General features: G+C 37.8%; 1 protein-coding gene across 8 annotated transcripts in view; it reads right to left on the minus strand.

Annotated features, from left to right (window-relative positions):
• Positions 1-27,270, minus strand: part of GABRG3 (gamma-aminobutyric acid type A receptor subunit gamma3) — a 287,168-nt gene that overhangs the window by 133,089 nt on the left and 126,809 nt on the right. For all 8 annotated transcript variants that reach the window (XM_085532637.1, XM_085532634.1, XM_032441559.2 and 5 more), the window contains exons 4-5: positions 1,648-1,868; positions 124-206 (exon numbers count right to left, since the gene is read on the minus strand). In XM_085532637.1, the coding sequence (XP_085388763.1) occupies positions 124-206; positions 1,648-1,868 (304 nt within the window). The remainder of the gene's footprint in view (positions 1-123; positions 207-1,647; positions 1,869-27,270) is intronic.

Here is a 27,270-nt window from a genome sequence, read left to right on the forward strand (position 1 = left end):
AGCAGACCTAAGCCTCCTTTACTTGTTGCAGAATGGTAATAAAAACTGTCAGAAATATATAAATAATCTCATACCTCTATGTGCTGCTCACAAACAACAATGAAGTGTTAAAACAGTACTTACAGCTCGAGAATATCAGTGGACATGAGTGTTCATCCATTGGGAAGTTATGTAGCTGCAGCTGGCACTCAGCATTGATGGTAAGCCTGTAGAGAAACCGAGTGTCGGTCACTGCACCTCAGCAGTATGAGCAAAGGAGGAGGCTGAGCAGCCTTAGGTGGTCATGCAAGAGCTTTGATATCTGCAAGGCCTGAAAAGCTAAAAAAGTGCTGGAAAAGGTCACTTATGTGGAACTTCTGTTTTTAAACTGATCATAGAATAAAATTCAGAGTGTTACAGAAAGATTAACACCTAAAAGTAGGCAAGTAAGACGAGGAAAAGGCAAGAAGACTGTCTAAACCTTATACACAGAATGGCACCTTCTTCAGAATGGAGAATATTTATCAAAACACCACAGGAAACACATATGCAGTAGTTTTTGGTCCCATGCGATGCTAATTCTGTGTGGTCACCAAAGTCAGACAAATTACTTGTTTCTAAATTACAGAGTGATCAATGATCTTTCTAGCAATCTCTCACATTAAAAAAATGCCCAGTCTGACAATCCATTTGGTCAAACATTATTCACTTTTTTAATCTGCTTTAGGGAAATTCTGCAGCTCATATGACAAATAGTTTTTTACATAAGTATGTAAGTCAAACAAACAATAAAGGAGACACAACTTGTTCTGAAGAACTAAAGTCTTATGGCTACAGGTAAGAAAAAGGAAAAAAAAAAAAAAAAAGAAGAGGTGATTAAACTTGTAAACAGAAATAAGCAAGAACTCGTCACCATGGAGCAAGTCTATGAAAGGAAAGGCACTAAAGATGTCAGTAGCATTTCCAATTGTTCAATTTATTTATTACCGTTTCTGAAGGACTTGCTACTGGAGCCCAACTGCAATCAAAAGAACAACAATGCTGAAAACAATCAGTGCAGAAAATGCAGCGTGAAAGCCATGTTTCTGAGAAACTGCCCTGTGGATTTTGGCTTATGGTAGAACTCCCTTCTGAGTAATTCATCTCTTCAATAAGTAAACATATTTTGATTTCCACAGGCTCTTTTTATGCAAATATATAAATTATTTCTAATACCATGTAGCTGATGGTATTATGAAGATAAAAATTCTAAAAGCTTTTCCTCCAGTAATTCACCCTTTGATGAGATATGACAGACTATCTTTCAGTGTGAATTATTTGAAGAATCAAGTACTGACATTATCATGAATCTGGAAATATTTTATCTGGTTCTGCACCTAACACTGATCAGAAAGGTTTCTGGCAGGTTTTATGGAACCACATGCCCGCAGTTTTATTAAAAACAGTAAAAAAACAAAACCTGAGTTCCACAATTTAGATAGACTTGTTCCCTAGACTCACAGTTTCTTCTTCAGAAAAATGAGACTTTGCTTAAACTCTATGGTGCTTATACTGGAATATTTCACTGTTTGTCAAGCACTGTCAGGTAAACATCTGGAATCAAGCAGCAGAGGAGAACAATGAAATTACTCCAGATCCAAAAGTGCAAGAAGCATGCTGAATGCTCACCTGAGGGTGTACAGGATCTTGCCATCATTCCATATTCGGAGGAGCTGGTTTGGGGTGGTAATCCAGTGTGCTTCTGCTGTCTTGGAGTTACGAAATATTGTGTCTGGGATCCAGATCAAACCAACCATGTTGCTGTTCAGAGTCAGTATTTTCATGGTGCTGTTGAAACGAAGGCGGCTGTCTGTCCACGTCTGAGCAAAAAATATATCAATTTGATATTCCTGCAATGAAAGCATGATATACAAATTGAAATCAGTTTCATATATCTTACTACATTTGTTCTTTGATGAGCTCTATCTGGATGTGGAGCAGGATACATTCAGGCAAATGGTGCTGTGTTTTCCTTTTTTATTTTTTCTGCCTGAAACAATTGATTCATTCTTATTATTTATTCTTTTTCCTCTAGTTACCTCTGAAGACAGGCTAAACATCTCCATTACCTTGAGTCTGTTCTGTAATAATTTTGGCACCGGTACATTCTACTGGTACACAGCTACAAGATACAATTTGTAGAGACTTCTCTCTCATAGGTTAGAATGATGAAAGGTGCAAAAAATAAACAACGCAGATAAGCTGGGGAATAGCAAGTTCCCTTGACTTTCACAGCACACTTTTTTGTTTGTTTTGTGAGCAAATTCAATAAAATAATAATTCTCTTTCTTCCTAACTGATCAGCCACACTTTTACAGCAGAAGTACAGTTTGTGTACTTCAAGTGCTAAGAGCTGTGCAGTCACTAACATTCTGCCCTCACTATACTAGTTGCATTGTTTACGTTAATATAGTCCTTTCTCTCACTCCATGTTTCCTGTTTTGTTACTATAAATAAGCACACCAGGTATAACAATGCAGAAATTAAAATACACACATGTACAGACAAAGCTATATAGGTGAACACAGAAACACACTCATATATGGCATTTAATAGCCCACAGCTGTGTTAAAAACAGCATTTGGACCATGATCTCTGGTGATTTGAAGCCAGGAAAGCTCATATTTGTATTTGTCTGTCTTATGTCCCTTGCCCCACTTCCATACTGCTCTACCTGTGAATCCTGTGGAAATATCTGGTCATGCCACAAGAGACCCTGTCAGTGTTGCAGGGGAGCTTCATACACAGCAGGGATGGTGTTTGCTCCCAGGACACAAAATGTGTGCTCTGCCATGCAGGCAAATGCAGGGCTGAGTAGATCAGGGGAAGTAAACTCCTTATGTCACCTGGGACGTGCACTCTTGGTAGATCTAAACAATGGGGAATTTAGACCTTCTAGTATGTCTTTGCTTTTGATCACTTTGAACTGGTTTTTATTGCTTTTTCATTTCTAACTTCCCAGGTTTCTCATTTAATAGATTCCCTATTGTAGAAATAAATGCTACTACATCAATAGCATTCTATGTTATTTATAGAGAGAGGAACCTGTAGTCTGAACTGAGGACAGCATTTTTTGCTAAAAGCACCTGGTTCCCCTGCTCTACTAAATTTTCGGCAAGCTATCCTTCTATAACATAAGGAAACCTAATTCACTGACACCATAATCCTGGTCCTAACCATGCTTGGGGCCTCTCATCTCTAAATGGCAAATGATCAATAGGTGAAGAAGTGGTGCTAGTATTTATCCATATATCACCTTCAGAATTAAAGCCAAGGCATCAAAGAAATTAAGGACCAGTTTTCTTCATACCTTATCTCACTGCTATTTTTCATTGTATTAGCTTTATTTTCTCAGTGAAGCTGACAGATTTAAATCTGAAGAGACTCTTCTTTCATCTCAATGAGATGAGATGTCTTCACACACTTAAAGGGTGCAATATACTATACACAGCACATCTTTATTGGTACCCAGAGTGCTGATCTTGTTTTATTACACTGAGCTCTCTATCATTTTATCCTTGAAAGACCAATGACAAGAGTTACTCTGACACACTCAGACTCTACAGAAAGGCATTTGCCAGACATGTCTATGGGTTTCTCTAAATGCTGAGTGAGTAGAACTGCTTTTTTTAGCTCACATGTGGGAATCAATATTTATAGAATCAAAGATCATTTGTATACAGCTGGCTAATGATGGTTCTGTCTTTTCACAGAACAAGCTTTTGCAGCATATTCATATTTGAGGTTATTTTATATGAGAGCTTTATTTTGACTGTCAAATGTTTACTAAATATAGAAGAAGCCATAATTTCTTTCTGGTAAATTGTGCATATTTAATGATTTTCAGAATTTTGGGATTTAAGATATTCAGGATTTCACTCCCTCTGAAGGAACATTAGCTCCTGAAGAGAGTCCTGACAATGAACTGCAGCTAGATCTGGGGGATCTGAACACACTGGGCTCTAGAAGCAGACAGGTACTACTCTGTGGATTCCATCAAAGTACAGTATTCAGTCTGAGAAATAAATCACATTAGCCTAGAAACAAGGCTGTTCAGACACCACTGTTTAGCTCCCACTTGGCTTTTCCAATTATTTATTACCGCAGTTAGAACACCTCAGAAATGATCTTTCATCCAAATATCTCCACAAGGAGCTACTGTAGCTTTGTTCACCTTAATAAGAATGTTACGGCTCAAATTTAAAGATTCACAGATCTTCTGTGTGAGTTAGTCTGTTAAAAATATGCTTTTCTTTTTGAATACATCGGTCATGAAAAGAAAAGTGATGGTTTAAAAAGGAAAGCCAGTGAAAGTTTGAAAGTAAAGCATTTACTTTTTCAGCACTTTATTTCTATTTTTTAAAAATTATTGTCAACATTAAATCAGAATGAACAAAAATTTTGCCTCTACAGAACTTTTTTTTTTCCCCCAGTAAAAATAAGCACATTGCCATATAATATGTGAATTTCAATTTCATCTTTTATACTCTCTCTAATAATCCTTTTTAGGAGATGTTGGATCAGTACAGCCTTTATACTGTTCTTTGCAATTGCTTCAGTTTTCAACTGAGCAAACAGAGGGGCATGATAGTCATGCCACAAGGAAGAAACAGGTTAGTTTCTAGGCTGAAACTCAGTTCTTCACTTCTAATGGAGCTAGCTCTATGCACACTTCAGTAAAATTACCTTTATCTTCACTGAAAACAGATACTCAGTTCTCAGTGAAGTCAAAAGCTTCTATGTGCAGCTTTGCACAAAGCTAGTACAGTGATCTCAAACCCATAGTGCCCAACAGGAATTGACAAGACAAAGATTCCTTTGTTGGTCCCACACACAAGTTAATAACCAGACAAGACAAGGTAGGATAGAATATACAAAATAACACTTTTCTTTTGTTATCTAATACCTGCCATTTAGATGAATGCCTATGTTCAATGTAAGTTCTTCGTGAAAGTCAATGGTTGCACTGAGTATCCAGGCAAGACGCCAAGGTTTCACTAAAAAGATGCCTCAGATGAAGCTACATGCTAAAGCTCTTATACTGCTCTTTATGTTCTACTGTTGCTAATGTCCTGATTCTTTCTTTACCCATTTAATTTTAATTTTTTTTTTTTTTTTTTTTTTGCAGCCAACACTGATTATTACAATGTACACAAGAACAAATTAAAATAAAGATTTTCAGCTTCTCAGTTGCAGAAAGGTGAAATTGCGTTCTCTAAAAATTGACTCCAGGTTCAAATACAAGAAGGCATTTTGTCACCATATTTTCATGTCTTGCAGGCACTTTGTCATGCCACCAGAGCAGGCTCAAGACTTTTCCTGTTGTATTCACATTGTATCTGGACATACTAACTGTAGCTATGCTCCATAGCCCCCACACTTCTGAAAAGACATCCTCCTTGAAAAGAAGTAAGGGGCAATTATATATCAAAAAACAGACCTACATGTTAACATGAAGGGAAATGGTAGGGAAATCTTATTTCTTATTTTTTTCTGCAATAAGAAAATTTCTCTGATGAAAAATTCAGCTATAAACCTGAAGGCACTGATAGAAGAAGACATTATCAGCTTTAACAGATTTAACATTATGTTAGGCTTTTCAAAAGTAGATGTGTAGAGCATGTTAGAAGTGTAATTTTAATTTCCTACACTTACAAACTTCATAAAAAGGGAGCCCCCTTGCAGCAAAGTTTTGCAAACTGTCCAACTGTATGGAAAACACTTTATTTCCTGTTCTGTGTTCACAATGGTACACTAAATAAATCTAAGAAATTGGAAGAGCAGGAAGGTGAAACTAGAATATAACAATATGTACACAACTTAGACATTTTAAGAGTATTTAAATTTTCAAGAAATTTCTAGGAAATTCCCATTTTTTCTCTTTTTTACAAATATTCGGTACAATCTGAAAGCAACAAAATGGGGTTTTAACATAGGTGATAACAACAATCACTTAACTTTCATGAGTAACCTCTAAAAACAAGAAAACATTATCCTTTCACCTTTATTGCATACAAGCAGTCATTTCATGGAGAACATTTCTGTCTTTTCCAGTGCTCAGTCTGTCCTTTATCAGCTCTCAGTCTGAAACTTTTCTTGAGAAAGACAATGTAATGAGATAATTAGAAAAAGAGTCTGAGTTGTTTTTTTTATTTGTTTGTTTTTTTTTAATTAATTTAATTAGATTATGTTTTTCTGGCTTTGTGGTGAACAGAGCAGTAAGCTAGAGACAATTATTCTTTCTTTCTTTCTACTCATTTGTCTACAAGGTATGACATAACCCAAAAGCAACAGCAGTATTACCAGCCACAAATAGTGACACACAGACGGGGTTCAGACGATTTGGTTTTATCATCTTATTTTGTTTTCACATTTTCAAATATTTTTACTGTGGTTTAATTTGTCCCTTAAAAATCAAGTCAGCAGTAAATTATTTGCCCTCCTACTGTTCAGGAATGATTAATGACTGGAAACATCTTGGAAGTGTTGTGGCTTGAGGTATCCGTAGTCACAGAGAAAAAATACTTTGTTTTCAACCAAGTTGTCAATTTTTTTCTCAGTCAAAAGAGGAGCTAACATATGTTGTCATTAAATGAAGCTTTTCTCCTACCACAGTGTATCATTTTAGCTGTGGGTTAATCCTGGAAAATACTATTTAATTGGCTGTCACAGTTGGATGATCTGTTTGGATGACTATGGATAATAGCATGGTATGCCTTTGTTGCTTCTGCTGTAGCCTTCTCATTTTCTGTGTTTTCACAGTTCTAACAACAGTAGCAAGAACAGTGTCAAGAGTCTTGTTCTTGGAAGACACATAAAAATTTCCTGCATGATGCTTTCCAGGTTCTTACTATTGCTTGTCAGAAAATGCACCACCACCGCAAGACTAAACTTCCTATTATCTCATTTGCTTCTGACTTCATAGCTATTGCAGTTTTTTCCTGACCCATTCATAATATTTTCTCTAATTCCTCTAAATTTTTGTTGTTGTTGCTTTATTTGTTTTTTATTGCTGAGGCTATATTTTGTTGATGGATTACCTCTCATTAAAGCTATTACTGAGACTTCTACAAGGCTGTCAAGCAATCAGCTAAAAACACCTAAATAATTAGAGTCCAATTTAGATTATGATCATTTTGTACCCTCCATACCCCTTGTATAATAATATATCAAAACACTGCATGCACTATTCCATTGGCTTGAAATTAGCCCAATAAACTGTATAAAAGACAAAATCACCTTTAGTTACAAAAAAGGTTGACTTCACCAAAGTAGCTGATTCTATTTGTTACCCTTAAACTGTTCTGTAAATTACTGAGCACCATTTTACATTTAATTCCAAACTATTCTGTATGAAGTGTGCTTAAAAAAAAACAACACCTCAAATGGTAGACCATTGTGTTCAAGCAACAACACAGAAAATTACAGACAGGTTTATTCAAGGAAGCAGGGGAGAAATGAAGCTTCACAGTTCAAACAAACAGAGTAGTTTAAAAATACTCTTCAGAAACAGGAGACAGAACAAACCAAATTCAGTCTCCTGTGACAGGGAGTGCTTGCAATTTTTGTCAGTCACTTCCACTTCTTTTGATCAGCCTGGATGGATCATTCACAACTGTAGCCTCAGTTCATAATTTGAGGTCATTTTCTGCCTCAGTTCTCTGAACTCCTCACTGAGTCCTTGTCCTTAGCAGAAATTTGTTTCTTTTTCATTCAGCAACATGGTTCTGTTGTCCTCCCAGCAGACCACACCAGCCTCAGAGTAGAGCAAAATCTTTGAAAGGTGGGAGCTCCCTTCTCTCTATACTCAGACACAGCACACAACCAGACACTTTCACAAATTTTTTTTTGAGATGCCCTTGCCACAGCTGATGCCCAAGGAGGTTGTGGATGCCCCATCCCTGGAGACATTCAAGGCCAGGCTGGATGTGGCTCTGGGCAGCCTGGTCTAGTGACTGGGGACTGTGCACATAGCAGGAGGGTTGAAACCAGATGATCATTGTGGACCTTTTTAACATAGGCCATTTTATGATTCTATGATTGAATTAAAAGTACAGAAGCAAGGCTTTGAGATACTTTGTTTTATAGGAAATGTACCAAACATTCAAGTGACATCCATACTGCCTGATTATTTAGTCTGCCATTTCTCTTTACACCCACTTGAAGAATGTTAGGAGAAGGTAATCTTTCTATGGTTTGAAGTTCATTTTCAATTAAAGAATATTTTGTCCAGCCCAACTGAGTGCTGAAAGAGAAGTTTAAACTGAATTGTCAAATATTACCCTGCAAAGGTTAAAACTGGAAGGACTGATTCAGCCTTCTCTTTAGTAGTGTGGCAAATGAATGACAGAGGAAATACTCCCTGAAATGTAGAAAATGTATAAGGTAAAATGAATAGCATATTTCATTGGTAGCATGTATTAAAAATTCTTTTTTTTTTACCTTTTTGATAAAAAACAAGCCTCTGTGAAGACAACAATTCTCACACGAGTCCTTAAAGTTCACCTAGCTTTGTGTCCCGCTCTGGGTAGATGAAGTAGAACATTACTTCCACCAGAAAATTGTCCCAGTGTAGCTCTACCAGTACAGAGCTGTTAAGTTTTTGGAGGTTGCTCAGGAGCTGAATATGTACACAGCCGACAACAGCAGGTTTCAGGGGCTCAGGGACAGAACATCATGTTTCACGTTCCTACTCTCCACATCCTGCTATTCAATTCTTTATTTTTGCTCCACCTCCAACTCTTCTTACTATTAACAGGCTCTGAGAGGTGGAAGAGCTCAGGAAATGCTCCCCTACATCTGAGCTTTTCTCTTAATCTAAGTTTACCTTTACTAGCAGCCTTGACTCTGCAGCTTCAAAAGATGCCCAAAATAAATACATGAACAACAACAACAAAAAACAAACAAATAAACAAACAAAATTATTACTTTTACAGTGGCAGCAAAATATGTACTCCAGAGAACTTTCCAAACTACTCAGGGCTATTCAGGTTAACAATGGAAAAATATTTCAGAGAGCAGTTACAATCGTCTCCATAGCTGAACAATTTGAGTACAAAATAATAATAATAAAATCTCATCACAGCCTCAGCAGGCATCGCAGAGGAAGGAGGATGGAAGCTCACCTATCTCACTCTAGTGTTGCCCTCTGGTTTAGAACATAACTTCATTGATTTCTTGCTATTCTACAGGATGAAAGACATCTAACCTCACACTAAAACAAACAAAAAAATACAATTAAGAAAAGTCATGTAGCATTTCCTCTCCCTGAGGAAAAACTTATCTGCATCGCTGCACCTATTCTGGCTCATTGGAGCCTAGCTCCAGTCCTCTGTATTCTAGATAACTTCTAACACCCAGTAGAAGGAAGACCCAGAGATGATTTTCATGGTCCATTTTCATAAATTCCTCCATTCCTCCATGCCTCCTCCTCACTCACTGATGAATTACCTTTTCTGGTTCAACCAACCATGCAACAATCACAAACACAGCATGACATTAGAACAAATACTACTTATTTTAGAAAAACAGTGGTAGGTCTGTTTTTTTCACATCACTTTTAGTAGAAGAGTCAACGCTGTTGCTGAATATTCTAGCTAATCATTTCATTCTGTGACTTTTCTGCTCATCTCTTTTTCTCATAGAGCATATCCAAAACATCCTGGTTGCTATGATTGCTCTACAGCTGCACATACACAGAGGGTGTGAAGAGGGCTAGGGTTCATGACCTGTTGCAGGCAGGACCTGATGATAAGCCCTGTTTTTGATGACCCTGAACCTTCTGTACTTAAACCTGGTTTATTTAGAATAAGAGCTATCTAAAAGATACAAGGAAGACAGAGAGGAAATAAAAGGTGGGGTAATAGATAGCAGACAGAAGATTTTTGGTCACTGTATCTGTGGTCAGCGTAATGCAAATTGGTAATCAGTCACACCTAAGGAAGTTGTTGTTGGAAGAAACAATATTATTGGAATTCACAGAGTAAGTACTATGCCCACTCTTGACTTGCAATTTAATGCTTTACAAAGGCAGCAGGCATAGAGACAGAGATTCTAAAAGCTTAATTCTACGTCGAAAGAAACCAAGGTTTCTTTTGAACTAATCAGAATTTAGTGAGACAAATGAACATGGACTAGCTTGAGTTCTGTTGAATTAGTAAAGAAATAAAAATAATCACTGAACAGAATAAACAAAGAAAAATAAGATTAGTCTGTGAATAAACAGTAATGACTGCACTTAAAACAATAAAGTACAATATTCATGTCTCCTGAGTATATTTGATATCCAAAATGTTATAAAGCAAATTATAAAGATACTCAATATTTTTCAAATATTACAACAACAGATGTATCAACATTACAGTCTTATAATTTGAAGTGTTAGTTTATTCAAAACAGAAGCTAAACATCCCCGTCCACAAAAATAAATGTACTTTCAGAGACTGAAAACAATACCTTATGCAAGTAATCTCTGTTAAAATATTTAAATATGGAGAGGGGGCCTTTTGACCAAGAAAGTGGGAGAGCATTTTGAAATATCTTTTACTGTCATTGGCAAGTCAGAAAAGCAGAGGTTACCATAATGTTTTTATGTGTACTGACTCTCAGCACAAGAGCTGCTGTAAAGGAATGGGAGATAGGACGGTGATGTAAAGACACACATCTTGGTCTGAAGGAGCAGGTACAGCAAGGATCTCTTGCAGAACCACAGGCGAGAGAAGAACTGGTAAGGAGCACTTTGTGAAGAGAGAGGTGTCAGAATCAGTTGGAGAAAGTCAAATTTCAACTGTCTCCCTCCAGAGTCATTATTAGGATGTCTCCTGAGGTTGTGTCATATCAGAAGAGCATATGTACTAGTCTACTACAGTATCCAAGTGTCCACCTTACAGCTCAGCTATTCAGTAAGAAATAAAGGATGCAAATAGGTTTAGGATTTGTCTAAGCTTCAAACACAAGCACAGAGAAAGTATTTGAAGGCCTATCCCCACCTAAGTGTCTTTGTTTCTTGGGCAACTTTTGTTTGCTTGTTTGTTTGTTTGCTTGTTTTTGTGGGCTGTTCCATGATAAGCCTTGGGCTCCATTCAGCAATGTCATGCTTCTTCCCAAGCCCTCTTGTGTTAGGTGGTTTGATACTCAGAATAGTTCTATCTCCCCTTAAGGTCCTAATTTCAATCAAAATTTGATCAAATTCCAACTCCCTCTACATTTCAGTCCATTCATTTCTGATATGAGATTCATATTAAACCAGTTATTTGACATTGGTAATTGTTCATTGTCCCTACTCTGGGGGAGAAAAGTGACATCAGATGAAATAGCAGATGGCTGATTGCCATTTGCTGGGCAACTCAATGACAGCAATTTCAGGAGTCCAGACTGTTCCTATCAGTTTTATGCGAGCACATTCCCCTTGTACTCTATCAATCCCAACTCAGAGAAATTCAAAAGAGGTTTACTAGAAATTTTCAATACCTGTTATTATCATTTAAAAAAAAAAAAAAAATCTAAAAAAAAAAAATTGTAAGATCTATCTTGCAAATCTTGTTAGGGAAAATGACACATAGTAATGCAATGATGTGTAAAAAGAAACTCACTCCCTTCCACAGTTTAAACCTGCTTCCTACCTGAGCATCTGTTCTAGCACTGCGGGATTAATAACTGGCACTAGAGTATAATTTTACAGCATATTTGAAAGAATAATCAGTAATTCTGCTACTACCTGTGAAGTAGTTATACTCTCATCAATAAAAGTAGTTATACAATAGAAGGAAATGAACAGGGGTGCATCTCTTATAGGAAAAAAAACCCAAAAAAAAACAGCCAAACCAAAACAAGAAAAAAAAACCAACCAAACAAAAAAACCCAAAACAACTTAATCTCAGTGTGATCTGACTAGAAATGAAGCTGGCAGCACACACATGCGGTAACAGAGGCATGCCTGATGCTCCATGCCCAGCACTAGCTGGGTAACTAGAAGTAAGGACAGCAGCATGCCACCAAAGTGGGGAACACGCTATTGCCATGGAAACCCGCCCACCTCTGCCCCTCTACCCAGGGCTGGTCTCCTCCCTGTTGCTAAAGCAACCACTTATCACTGCCCTCCTTTTTCAAGCCCTGCATCTCCCCACACCCACCCAGGCTTCTGCACAACAACTATGTAAAGCTGAAAGGTTAGCACAGGGAGAAAGAGGGAGGACACCAGCTCCTCTCAGACAGAAGAGGCTGAAGAGGTTCTGCTTGCTCCTTTTGGCTGTTATTATACTGGGACATCCTACAGGAGAAAGGCATGGAGTTGACAGCATGCATCTATGTCTCTTTCTGTGGTAGACAGACTCAGGTCAATCCTTTGCCCATCAGTGGATGTCACTGGCAATTAATTCTGGCACAGACACTTAGCCTGTATTATTTTGTCTGTTTTACTTTAATGACGGAAGAGAAATAACAATATTGACACAGCCACATTTCTCTAAGTCTGTGTATTTTGGCTGTGGTCTGCCAATGTCAAAAGTACTTCATTTCTAACTATCTTTTTAAAGTAATAAGGATTTTACTTTGATTTGTAACTGATTCTCAGTTTCCTTTCTAACAAAGAAAATATGAAAATAAAGCTCAGTACCTTACAGCATTTGTTGCTGAATACTGCAACAGATCCTCCTGACTCAAACATATTCAACTGCAACCATTTGGACATAATGTTTTCTGAATTTTCCTAAAAAACTCTAAACATTTTCAGGTTATTAAAGCTCCTTTTGCTGGGGGAATACACTAAATCTTTGATGATCTATCCTACAGCTGAACCATAAGAACTGAAAGAAGGCAACTGGAAACATAAGGCATAGATAATCAACCTTTTGGCTTGCCTAGGTCTCATTGAATGAATTGGAATTATCTAGGGTTGCATCTATGAAGAACGCTCCAAAAGTAATGCCACCTAATTATTTCCACGGAAATGGCAACTTTTACAAAGAGAACAATAACACTTTTAGATAGAGCAACTTCTCAGCTGCAAAACACTATTTTTCAGCATAGTCAACACCATTAGATATGCATTTTTGACAGTGCAGAACAAGAGCCTGTGTGCTGCACTCATAAACATCTGCATCAGCAGTGGTGATCCAGTGGTGATCTTTTGCTGCTGCCATTGCTGAAGTGTAGCAGCCACTGCCATGCTGTGCTCATATCCATTGTTTGGTCCCTATCAACACAGAGGAAGTATTGATGAATGTCAATGGGTGCCATTTTTTCTGCAAGGATTCCATGATGCACCTTTGCTTGATACACAATTCCATGTCAGACATCACTGTATATGCCCGTCTGCTGTCATCTGTCACATGACATCAAAATTTAATGGGATATTGGTGGGAAGGTTCACCATCTACTGCCATACCAACATCTGCCTCTAATTTCATAAGCAAATATCATAAAATAGAAGGCATAATTTTCAGAGCAGCTCTTATAAAATATGTTTAATGTATATAAGAGACAAATCTTATTTTAATTTTTAATGTGTGCTTGTTTGTTTGTTTGTTTGTTTAAAACATAAAAAAATAGAGCAACTAAACCATAAGACTAATGGGATACGTGATCTTGGTTTTGTGAAACTAATGCATCAGTCTTGCTTGATGGCAGTAGTAGTAATCGGTAGTGAGCTCAAAAACATCAGAGATTTTTGATGAAATTTTACTCTTCCTGTGCTTCATCCTAGAAAACAACTGCTCCTAAATGTATGCACTGCCAAAGAACAATGACAAGAGTGAGGGGTGTTTGTGAAAAAGAGATACTTCTCTCTGGTAAGATAGGGCTTATGAAAGTCTGATAGAGAGATATGATCAGATTTTGGATTGCAACTCTACACATTCTATTTGAAAATTCACAGGTAGTGTATTCATGTCAACTGAAAATGAAGTTGCAAATAAGCAAAAAAAAAAACAACAAATAAATAAATAAATAAAAATTCTTCAGCAATCTTGAAACCTATTCTCAAATTCCTTTATCAAAATGGAAAGCATGGCTGCATGCATTCTGCTGTTCACAGGATTGTGTTTAGATAAAATATCAAAATACAGAAACTTATTTGCCATAACTTGAATTAACACTGCAAAGAACTCTCTCATGTTTCAGCCCAGAGGGAGTTAAATAGCTCACTGATGTTCAATTGGTGCTGAGTAATGTTTGTTCACCCAGGACCAGCCCAGTCCTGCATGTGACCCCCAGGCTGCAGGTTGGGCATCTGGACCAAGGGCTAAGAAGGATTTCTACTTTTATCTAATATCAACATACATTTGCATTGTTTTCTTCATTTGAACAACCCCAAACTCGATGCTGATGTAGCAGAGTTAAAATCTCAGCACTAATTCAACAACTTATCCCATAACAGAAAAATAGATCTGTTATCTGTGGGAATTTTCTTTTTCACTGCTATTCTTTAAAATATATATTTTTTAATAATGCCCAGCTGTGAAGAATGGCTTTAAAAGACATTTTTCATGAAACAATTCATAATATACATTTCAATTGCCTATGAAAAGGATACGTTATTCAGTACCAACAAATAGTACATTGTGAACAACATAAAAGAAGTGGACATTTTTGTTTGCTAATGGAACCCTGAGTGAATCTTTACTTTTTAATTTACTTAGATATCAAGAAGAATAAAAACAAAAGGCCTAAGGCACAAGTTGTTCTAAGTAGATGCTCCACATTCTTAAAATGCAGAATGAAAGCCATGAGAAAGATGATTGAATTGTTCTGGGGGCGATAATTGCATGAAAAATGAACTAACAAACATAAAAATTCCTGAAAGGGGTTACTGAACTACTGAATATTTAATCATGTATTTCTTAAAAAGCAACCTTCTGGTCTAGATGATAAATACATACATATAAGCCAGCTGTCAATAGAATGAACAAAGCTAAATGCAATTTATCTTTTTCTGGAAATCCATATGAACACTCATCATAGTTGCAGAACAGCCACCTGCTGCAACTTTGCTCATTTCAATTAAGTGACCTGCATAATAAAAGTGACATTACCAGATTGAGATAAATGAGTGATCAAACATTAAATCAACGAAATCTCTCATCTGAACCTTATTTCAGGTTTGTTTCATCTTATTCTTATTACAACATAAAGGTTTAGGAGTGCTTCAGAGATGAATGAGATTGAACAATCACAACTGGAAAGATGGGAATAGTCATACCTGATTTTACAGCCCTTTGAAAATAAGCCAACACTAATTGTTCAAGTCAGTGAGTGGAAAAAAAAAGAAAAAGAGAAAAAAGAAAAAAGAAAAAAAGCTTAAAGTTCTACTAGACAAATAAAAGTTATTAGGAGAAAAATTTGGAACAGTTTTCATTGCAATACTGCGGAATGCATATAAAATTGAATAGATGGGAAGGCTAATGATGGCACGGTGGCCATAGCAGCAGGCAAAGAGATAGGCTTTTTCTAAAGCATGAAAATATTTAGATGAGAGTCTACAAAGATAGGTGGACATTACAGAAACATTTAAGTACATAAATCATGCTTCTAGCAGCTCCAGATCCAGAAGCTTATATTCAGGAGAACAAATCAGGACAGCTCCTAACAGGTTTGCTGAGATGCTTCATGTATCTTAAATACCTAAAGATATGTTATGGGGAAACTCAGCAGAATCCTTCCTAGCTGGGATTACAGCAAAGCAGGCCATAGCCACAGAGGTTTGAATCCCAAGCCTCAACATCCTGTAGCAGAATATTTTGAGGGCCAAGCTGAAGCAGAAGCATGGTGGCAACACATTTCACCCTTGCCACTGAAAAGGTGGCAACACATTTCACCCTTGCCACTGAAAAGGTTACTAGAAGGATAAGTTTCACAGAGATAGGAAAACAAGAAGAACAGCAGGTCAATCCACAGGTTACTGCTTCACACAGCATCAGCTGAAATGAAGAAAGTGAGCACTTCATGCTAGACCATTACTGGATGTAAAAGAAAAAATAACATGCTAAAACTCTGTTTTCCTGTCTATCTGAGTTATCCAACCCAGTCAAAGAAACTTCCTTCTGGTCCTTTCTTCAGTTTCATAGAAGTGTTAAAGGTCAAAGAAAAGGCAGTGAATCAGAGAATGTCATCTCCATTAAAGGAACCTTTTTCTTTTTTTTTTTTTCTTTTTTTTTTTTTTAATGTTGATATCCCCCCAGAACTCAGATTAGTGGCCATTATAAATGTTGAAACGAGAATGAATCTCAGAACTTGCCCAGTGTCTGGATGCACAGGAATACAGTCAAGTACATGGATTACAGTCCAAGAGACAGGCGATGAATGCTTAAGACTGGGATGAATGCCACAGCCTTAAAGACCTCTCATTTCAATTTGACAGGCATTATAATAGACCAGGAAATGTAACAAAAAAGGGCACATTTTTTCCACCACTCATTCAGTGTTTCCATAATGTTTTAGAAAGCAATTATTTTTCATAACAAAGATTGAAATACAAAAGCCATTCAAGCCAGCTGAGAAAAACTTGGTATTTGATACAGTTCAATCGCATTTCATACATAGAAAGTAAAGACATTAGAAATAAAGATACAGAGTTAATGTGACATTAGAATCCATCTACGTGGGTAAGAAAATTCTTAAGTAGATCAAGAGATAATCAAATGGCAAAGAGCCTAAACTTATCAAGATGAATAGCTACTAAATGGAAATAGATGATCAAGTGTAACACCTGCTGCCACAAACAGTGTCTATGTTGGAAGTATATTAATACACAGAAGCACCATCTCCATACCTGTTAGGGATTCAAATATTAAATCTATTAATCACAAACAAACCCTCACTTCTGTCAGAAACATCTTCTCTAAAGTGATTTGTACTCCACACATTGATGAATAAGGAAAGGCTTATAAAAAACAGTAGGAATTTCATGGGCAATGGAGCATCACATTGGTCTAAATTATAATAATGGAATTATAATGCCAAAAGCTCAAAATGTGGGTATTAAAAACAAGATTCAGTTCAGAGAAATGCATGAGGCAATAAATTTATATTGTCTGACTAAGAGTTTGTACATCAAAATTGTTCTAGTATTTGCATGTGAGGTTCATAATGTCACCAGTCATAAGTAGTATCTGACTTGCCACATTATAGAAGTTTATTTTCAGTATATATACCAAAAGCAGTCTCAGTGTCAAGAAAATTGTCCCCAAAGAATGGTCACAATCAAGCAGAAAGCCTATGGGTGACACATGGTGTCTTTCATGGGTCAGTCCTGGGATGGGTGCTCTTTAGCATCTTCGCCAATGACACTGACAACGTGGTCAAGTGGACTCTCAGCAAGGTTGCAGGTGATGCCAAGCTGTGTGGTACAGCCAACATGCCTGAGGGACAGGATATTATCTAGACAGACCTAAACAGGCAGAGCAGTGGGCACTGGTGAACCTCATGAGGTTCAATAAATCCAATTGCAAGGTCATGCACCTTGGTAGTGGCAACTGCTGTTATCAGTACAAACTGGAGGATGTGAGGATTGAGCACCGATCTGCTAGAATGACTTGGGGATACTGGTGGATAGCAAGGTGAACGTGAGCCCTCACAGCCCAGAAAGCCAAAGGTATTCTTGGCTGCATCGAAAGAAGAGTAGACAGCAGGGCGAGGGAGGTGACCCTGCCCCTCTACTCGGTGCTGGGGAGACATCATCTGGACTTCAGATGTGGAGTCCTCAGTACAGGAGAGACATGGACCTGTTGGAGCAAATCCAGAGAAGGGCTACAAAAATTACCCAAGGGACGAAACACCTCCTCTACAGTGACAGGCTGAGAGAGCTGTGTCTGTTCTGCCTGGAGAGGAGAAGGCTCCGGGGAGACCTGAGAGCAGCCTTTCAGTATCAAAAGGGGTCTATAAGAAGGAAGGAGACAGACTCTTTAGAAGGGTCTGCTGTGACAGGACAAGGGGAAATAGTTTCAAACTAAATGAGAGGATACTTATATTGGATATAAGGAAGAAGATTTTTACAGTAAAGGTAGTAAAGCACTAGAACAGGTTTTGATGGATGCCACATCCCTGGAGATATCCAAGGTCAGGCTGAATGGGGCTCTGAGCAATGTGTTCTAGCTGCCTCTGTTCATTACAGGGGATTTAGACTAGATGACCTTTAATGGTCTGTTCCAACTCAAACAGTTCCGAAGCAATTCTATGATTTGATGATAAATTACTCAGAACGACTTCATAATTATTGTTATTATTTCAGTGAAAAAAGTATACCCATTTCTGAATACGAGGTTATAACAGCAACATCTTATTTAAAGTTACAAAAAAAGTCTTGAAAACTGTTGAGCAAAGTCCTTGTGACTTGGATTAAGAACACAGAATTTGCAAGAAGGGTAGCTTTGTGCTAGAAAATCTTTTTTCTCTGCTAAAAACATGACTAAAATGTGACCTCCAGGAAACTGGAAAAAAAAAAAAAAACAACAAAAAACAACCAACCAACCAACCAACCAGAAAGTATATCATAGCTTTTACATTCTTGGTAAATGTTTGCCAGCTAAATTTCCCAGAAAATCTAAAATAGACATTCTCCTCAGCTGGTAGTAAACAAGACTTTCCTTATAATCATTGCTCTGAAGTGCTAAAGCTTATGCTGAGGAGTGAAAAGCAAATCTTTTTATATATCAGATGAAGACCAAGAAGTTAGTATGTTGTAGTAAGTCGTATATTTGATGATTGTACCTCTATGCAAAGATCAAGCTTTGGCTCAGTGAAAACTAAGTGTTCTTCTATGGGTCTGTCCATGAAAAGGGATTGTGCAGCTTTCAGCCTCACCAAATTCTAAAGGAGCACAGTATCCTCTGGTGCACTCAAAGTCTGTGAAAACTCAGCCCTGCAACCTGCTATAAAGCCATGCAGACTGGTACTTGCTGAGGAGAGGTGTAGAAGAGCATAGATTGCCAGAGCAAGTATAAGATACATGAGAGAACACGAGGATAGACAGGAAAAGCCCAAATGGTTCCAAAAGGATGCTGACAGAGATATGAGAAGAAAGACTCAAAGATCTGAATTGTGACTCACGGCAATGTTAACTGCACATTTTCATTAATATCAGTATCACAAAAGTTAAAACAAACAAAGAAACAAACAAACAGGTGATCAAATTAGGAACCCTGACACAAATCACAGAAAGTCACGCAACATTTCAGCAGAGGGACCTTCACATGACACGTCACTTGAACAGAGCAATGAGTCATGGAGCTTTTTTCCTATCTGTTAGGCAGACTTTTTGTAGTAGAACTGTGAAAAAGCAAGCAAACAAACAAACAAACAACAAACTTAACCACACTTCATCTCTGGTTTAAAGCACAACCCTCTGCATCAAGATACGACCATATCAACTTAGTGAAACATTTCACGATACAATGCTGTTATTTAACCTAACAACTAAAAGTTGATGAGATGGACTTAAAATGTCAGTTCTTCTCACATGGTAGTTCGGTACAAAATAAGAGCAAAACACAAATGTTCTGACTTTTCTTTACATATTGTACGTATCTTTGATACAACAAGTTAAAAATTTTTGAAGAATTACTTCATAATGACTTCTGGCATTAAAATTTTTGTCTCAGTACATTTGGGAAAAAAATGAATTGCTATGGTAGGCATTAAATAACATCTTAAAGCATAAAATAAATATCTCAGAATTGAACTGGTCTGCCCTTTATTCGCCCATGACTCAATTTTGAATTGATTCACCTTGTGAAAAATTCACCATGTTCTTGAAGCGGTGCCTACCTCTGCATTTGCAAAAGCACTGTTAGCTCTGAAGCAGTTCACTGTGGACACATTTTCTTGATGCCACTTGTCCAAGCATTCACTTCAGTGCCACAAATTGGAACTGCTCTGTTGCAGAAGTGCCAGCTCAGACAGAAAGACTGTTATCAGACTGATCAATTAATTACATAAAAGGCCTGCTTATCCTCTGGTCTCCAGAATGCCCTTCCAAAGGAGCTTCTATGGGTCCTCTGTGGATTTAAAGAAGAGCAGAATTTTTATTACAGAGCTCTCCAGAATGATTTGGGAAAACATTGTAAGAACTCCCTTCATACCATAATTAACACAATGGATAAGAATGACACAGTGGAAATTACTTCTCCTTTTCGAGTTGAAATATCAGCTGGTACATGATTAACTCTTTCAACAGAAGCACTGAGCCTGAGTTTGCAAAGTTTGCAGCTGAAGAGCACCTCACAGTATGGAGTGCCTGAGCACCCCACCTGCCAGCTGTTCAGCGCAGATGATGCTGAGGCCCAGGATGAACATTAGGAGATGTCTAACAAAAGCATATTATTTTTTTTTCTCTAAGAAACAAGTAAACTAAAATAGCATTCAAATGAATTACTTTAAGAATATTTTTGTGATCCAAACCCCAATATTTGTCTGTTTTTTCCCCCCCACATGCCACAATATCCTTGCTTTTAGGATCACAGGCTCTCCTCATATGTTCAAAAACAAAGACCTACTTGGTTCTTGTTTTCCCTATTTTAACAACAATATATAAATTTCACCTGTTCAGATATGATGTAAATTAATGTGAAAGTAAAGTATCACCACTGAAAATTTCCATGTGTACCATTAACCCAATTGCTCTTATGGGTGGCAATTAATTACATTATACAAAATCACTTCTTCTCCAAAATTCTACCAGAAGACTTGTTTCATACATGTCAGTTTTCCCATAAAAGCATGTACTGTTTGGGTGAAAATTGCTCAGAGCCCCATCCAATAATGCCAAAGTCTGGGTGCCCAAGTTCACACCTTTTTACTCTGTTTAACAATGAATTAATGTACTGACATTTCAATTTTTATATGGAGAATATATTTCAGGGTGTTTTTACACCATTTGGATTATTGGCAGGTTGAGGAGTCTAGAAAATATCCAGCCATTTTATTACCTGTATAACAGGTCTCAGCTGGACCAATAAATAGCAAAGAACTCTACACACTTTACAGTTAGCAATATATCATGTGAAAAATGCCAGATAGCAAAACACTAAACTTTTCCATAGGGAACACCATGGAGGAAAATAAAACTGAACCAGAAAGTAGCTCCTCTGCTCTCTGAGGAATTGCAGGGCTGCAGGGAAAGACAGCAGCAAGAAGAAGTGTATCCCCAGGCAACTGCCACTGGCCTACAGCAGGAGAAATCCTGCTCACAGTTGTGAAAGCTGTGACTCTTACCTAGATTCACAATAAGAGCATTTACTACAGGAGGAAGACCACGGAAGCCTCCCTCTTTCAGGACAACATGAAGGAGAAAAAAAAGATCATTCTTGTGTGTTCTGAATCATCTATTACAGAAGGACAGTATGGCTCATTTATATAAATGTGACAAGTCCCCACTGTGTGCTTGAAACAAAAAACATCAGCCAGAGACATCAGTCCAAGCTCACAGCGCTCCTCAAGGCGAAGGAACAGAGATCCTACATGAAACTTTTCCCTAGAGTGTAACACAGTATTTCACTGGGCCTGCTGGGACTGCAGCAATATGCATCAACACAGGTCTGAATTGCTTAGCTTTTATGCCACACTTTGAAAGTAGACAGCACCTTTCCAGAGCAATATATTGGCAATACATTTGCTTGGTCTAATATTCCTTCCTCATATTTCTTCCTCCTAGCGTACTTATATATATATATATATAGTATATATATATATAAGCAATTTCTGTTGATCTCTGAGTAGCCTGAGGTAAGGATTTACCAGACTCCGAGTTATGATGGAAACAATATATTTTTAAGTACAAATCATCACTTCATAGAGCTTGTAAACGGAACAGGAGTTATCCCCATGGGATAGTTTTATGGAAACTTCCATCTTGGAACAGTATTGTTCCATGAAGTAAATGCATTAAATCAGGAAATGAAACTAGGAGTAACCCCAGCTCTTTCATTCAGAATTATATTTGGTACATGTGTATGTCAGTGGCTCTGCCATCAAATATCATTGCTTAATTGACCAGACTAGGTCAAAACTGCTGTTCCTGTCTTTTAAAGCCCTAAGGTATCAAAATCTATATTCACCATGAATCAATAAGAAAAACGAAAATACTTGAATTCCTCTCAAAGTGAAACATTCAAAACTACTTTTTCAGAAATAGCTTATCTGTTTACTTTGATACATTAAAAATCTAAAGAAAATATTGAAAATCTCAATAATGTTTTGCTGAAATAAAAAGTTATATTCACTCCCGAGGTTTTGATTTAAATGAATCAACACTTCCTAGTATATTTGTATCAGATTTTTTTCCCCCTGACCTTAGAAGGCAATGCCATTAAATTATTTGTTCAATAAATGAAAACTAACAAGGTTACTCAAGGTGAAACTATGAGCAGAATAGCATTGACATCTTCCACACATCAGAGAAAAATATCACCTCTCTTTATATATGGCCAAGTAAAATCACTATGCCAAATCTGACAGCCTTGATTACTGATACAAGGTGATGCTAGCACTGGATAGCAGATAACATCTTTGCTCGTACTTGTAGGTACAGTAGGCTATAATTCCAAAGCTTGGTGATTTAGGATTGAGCAATCAGTTTTTTAATCCTATAGCAAAACATCATTTTTTTAACTTTTTGCTAACCATGGAGCCTATTTTGCTTTATTCTTACCTCTCTGAATGCAGAGGAGCACGTTAAGGCACTTACTGAACAAGCTTCTAAGACTGCATAAAACAGTTCCTTCCAGTGTGACACTGCATAAGCACACGCTGTGTTTCCAGTTTTCCCTGATACTTTTTAAATTTAAAAAATCAAACAAATAAATATATATATTTTTTCCTTAAGTTATAAAAACATCATAATATTGCAAAAATGCAACATAAGCAATAACTAAACAGTAGTTTGTACTGGTTACTAGAGTAAACAATACTGATAATTTATTTATTGAAAGGTCTAGGCTTGGTCTCTTTCAGCGAACTCTCCCCATACACCCTCAGATACGCTGTTTTTCTTTCCAGCTGAGATATTTGTGTAACTACAGAACAAGTCAGATCAACTTTTTAAGAAGGAAGATTATTTTCTGCTGTCCTGCCAACTGAGTAGAGTGGATCCATTGAGTTCAGCTCAGAGTTTATCAGAGGCATAGTTGATGCTTCTGAAATGTAATATGGAACAATACAGACCTTTTTCACTCTAAGTCAGCACATGCTCATTGAGTCTCAGACATCATTCATGAATCATACCTGCAACAGGGCAAGAGAAAGCCCTGGAAATGTTTGCCCAGAGAAGTTGTGGTGCTCCATCCCTGGAGGTGCTCAAGGCCAGGTTGGATGGGGCCCTGTGCAGCCTGAGCTGGTGGGGTCAGCCCTGCCCACAGCAAGAGATTGGGACTGGGTGGGCTTTGAGGTCCCTTTCAAACCATTCTGTGATTCAACTGAAACTTGTGAGGCCTAAATATGGCAGGAAATGGAAGGAACAACAGCAGTGTCAGATCCTTCTCAGGTAGCTGAAATTGTTGTCTCTCTATCTGTCTCCATTGTTTCCCCTCCTCTTCCCTAAAGAATATTCTCTACAGTCATATTGGGCATGTCTGCCCTTCTGAACAAAACAGTGAATCTCTCTAAATAAATGCAAATACACTACCCTTTCTCCATCATTAAAGCTTTATACACAATTTACTCATCATGTGGTCATGTACAGGATGCCTCTCACAGCAGGCTTCTGGAGTTCAAAAACAAATTGGCAGCGAATCCATTTTACAGGACTGGCTAATTCTAACATTTATTTCCTTATAGTGACTTTTGTAAGATGCTCAGTTATTAAAAATTCAAACCAAATTGTATCATTTGTGCTTTAAAGAATATCATGCTGACAAAACAGGTACACAAAGCGGTAATACATAGCTGCACTTAATAGCCTGTAACCAGAGATGGCCATCGAGAATAAAGGAAACCATGACTATATTTAAAAATAATGAAAGCTACACATTTGACTATGCTCTCTGAAAAAATAAAAACCAAACACCAACTTGAATGGCCTATGGCTTATGACCAATTAAGAATAATTTACCATCCAGATAGTCTGCACTGGAAAAATAAAAATCCCATTTGTTTAGATTTATTTTAACAGCAAGATAATCATAGACTAATCACATATGCATCTTTTTTCTCTATTGCATAATATATGCTTTCATTTAGGCAAAATTATAGAATTTAAAATTCACTGGCCTTAGAAGAATAGGAAGGTAAAACCAATTATTTTAATGAAGAAAAAAGCCTTTAGGTCATAGGTAATTTAGACCTCTAGAGGAGAAAAGAGAATAATATTATATAAAAGAATACAGTATCGAAAGCAAGAATATGGTCTTGTTTATTTTTATCCCACTGACTTATCTCTCATTTTAAGATATGCCAGTGTCATGCCAGGCACGTTCAGACTTTAAAGTTCAGCATACCTGAAGAGACACAATAAGCTGGCAAAGTTCAAAATATACAACCTGAGCAGGCAATTTTAAACCATTCTACCTGTTTTCAGACTACCACTGTTTTAGACTACAATTGTTTTAGACTAAGTAATAAAAGCTTGAAAGACTAAGTTAACTGGGTCTGTTTAGCCTTGAGAAAAGAAGACTGAGAGGGGACCTGATCCAGGTCTATAAATATCTGACGTGTGGGGGGCAAAAAAAAGGCCAGACTCTTTTCAGCAGTGTGTGGAGACAGGACAAGGGGAAACGGTCAGAAACTGGAACATTGGAAGTTCCACATTAAATGTGCACAAGAACTTCTTTATGGTGAGGGTGATGGAGTACAGGAAGAGGCTGCCCAGGGGCATTGTGGAGTCCTCTTCTCTGGAGATATTCAAGACCTGCCTGGATGCCTATCTGTGTGACCTGGTGTAAGTAACCTGCTTTGGCAGGGGGGTTGGACTCGATGATCTCTGGAGGTCTATGATTCTGTGATTATGTGAAATATTAATCCAAGGTTTGGGTCCAGATGCAGGTGATTACATTTCATGCTAATTTGTGGAATTAACAGAGTTTATTAAATTGCTTTCCAGAACTCCAAAGGCTCCCTCAGCAAAAACCATGTGTTCAATAACACTGAAGGGCAAGAGAGTGCAGCAGTTGTGAATGGCACACACTGCTGCTTCAGGTGGGAAGAGCAACCCAGGAGACTAGTGCTTCACTAGCAGGTGAAGAGCTGCAGTAAAATGCAGCGTTCATCTCCATGAAAACACAAGGAAGCCTCCTGCAGCTGCTCCGCCAGAAGTAAAGCAGTGCTTTTAGGACAAGCAAGGTATCTCTTGACCAAGTTTATTTTTTAAAGCTTTAAGATGGGTGTTACATTTCTCAATGCAGACCTGCATGCACAACTGCAATGCTGTTATAGGGGTGGGAAGCATAGACTCAGAAAGGCCTTTGCTCTGCCTGGGCACAGTCATCAACACTGTCTCATCAACAGCAACACTGACACCCAGGACCCAAAAACAAAGCACTGCAGCTACAGAGAGCAAGGGATGATGCGTCACTCTCCAGCTATGTCCTGACAAGCTCCAGCCACAGAGGACAGCACACCTGGATGACAGACCTCCCAGAGCTGCTCTTGCATCAATGCTGTCTTTGCGACGCATAACCCTTGAAAAGCAGGTGGCATGTTACAAATTTTGAGCAGTGGGCACATGACACCTTGCAGGCTTTCACCACTCCAGCACTGCTTTCTGACTTTCCAGGAACAGAAACACGCTACGATCATTTGTCCCCCTGAGATCTTGAGGGTGATCTGTATTATTCCCAATTATTTCTTCACTTGTATGTATGTAAAACAAATAACTGTAATCATGAAGAGTAATGAAACCTGAAATGCAAGAAGACAGTAGAATAGATATACATGAAATATAAGGGTGTCATTCTTTTTAATTAAACTTTGTGGCAATGGGCGAACTATTCATCCAAAAGTATCTTCCTGCTCTGAGGGTAAAATCAGTTAAGCAGCTAAATAAGCATGCTGTTGGAATAGTTACATCACAACAGACAGATTGTCCATAAAAACAATCCTGAGAAGAAGTTGATTATTTTTTATCAGTGCTCCTTTTCATCAGTAACTGAAGCATATATATCAGCTGTGAGTGACTGAGGAACCTGCTTGCATGTAATTAAGGAATTCTGGTTAATTATGTAAAATTGCTCAATATTTAATGTCTCAGTATTTAATGAATCAGCCATGAACTAACTAAGTCCTTTCCAAATTACTGCCCACTCTGTCTGGAAGATGAATCCATGGATAATGAAAGACAGAAGTATAGAAGAAGAATATTTAGGGTTTGGATGAACTCAGTCAAACAATAAATAAATAAATATATAGATAGATAAATAAGTCCTCTTTGGTCCTAGTCTGGAAATGGGTTTGAGAGGCACAAAATTCCCAGCGTAGAAAACAGAGTGTAAATTACAGAGCAGGAGCTGACAAAAAGAAACATAAGGTATTTTTGGGCAAGATAGTGAGAAAAGGTGCATGCTTTCATTGCTGATTTGATTTTGAGAGTGGTTGAGCATAAAGAAACCAAATGCATCAAGGAGAAGGAACGAAAGTGATGCTGACTGATAGGAGATGGTAGCTGCAGAAAAGGTTTTAGGGTGTCCTGGAGTGTGTGATACAATCACAAAAGAATGATGGAAGTCAGGCACAAAAGAGCAACCAGACTAGTTAGTGTTTTGCTGAGATTTGGCTGTCTCTTAGGTTGTCAAGGACAGAAGAGAATTCTCAAATTCTGTGCTTCAGCTAGTGTCTGTCCTTGAAGAAGTCTTTTATCTAAACATTAACACAAATAACTTATGGAACGAGTCATCAGCTTCATCAGTTATTGCTGTTTCACTATGACCCTACTCATCCCTCAGAAATGACCTTTACCAATCCTGAGGGCCTCTTCTGGAAATGGGGCTGAAATATTCAGGCACAGGGAAGCTCAGTAGGTCCAAGAGGAGAGATACTAGGGCTGGACATCCAGACACATGGCATCCTGAATGGGAGCATGAAAGTTGGTTTATGTGAGCAGAAGGGAGCTGTGCTGCTCCTAGTCCATCCCACAGCCAGGTTCACCTCCCTAATGTCTGTGCTGAGATGGAATGCCACAGGCCACCTGGACAACAAAAGAAGTCAGTTATACCTGGAGAAATCCATAAGTAGTACACGTAGAGCTGTGGACTCAAGCACAAAAGCAATGGGGACTTAAATGAGGTTATGAAGCTGGAGAGGACATTCAACCTCTCACTTCATCAGCAGGAACAG

This window comes from Coturnix japonica, chromosome 1 (assembly GCF_054131305.1).
Source record: "Coturnix japonica strain WE chromosome 1, WE-NBRP24, whole genome shotgun sequence".
Classification (NCBI taxonomy): Eukaryota; Metazoa; Chordata; class Aves; order Galliformes; family Phasianidae; genus Coturnix; species Coturnix japonica.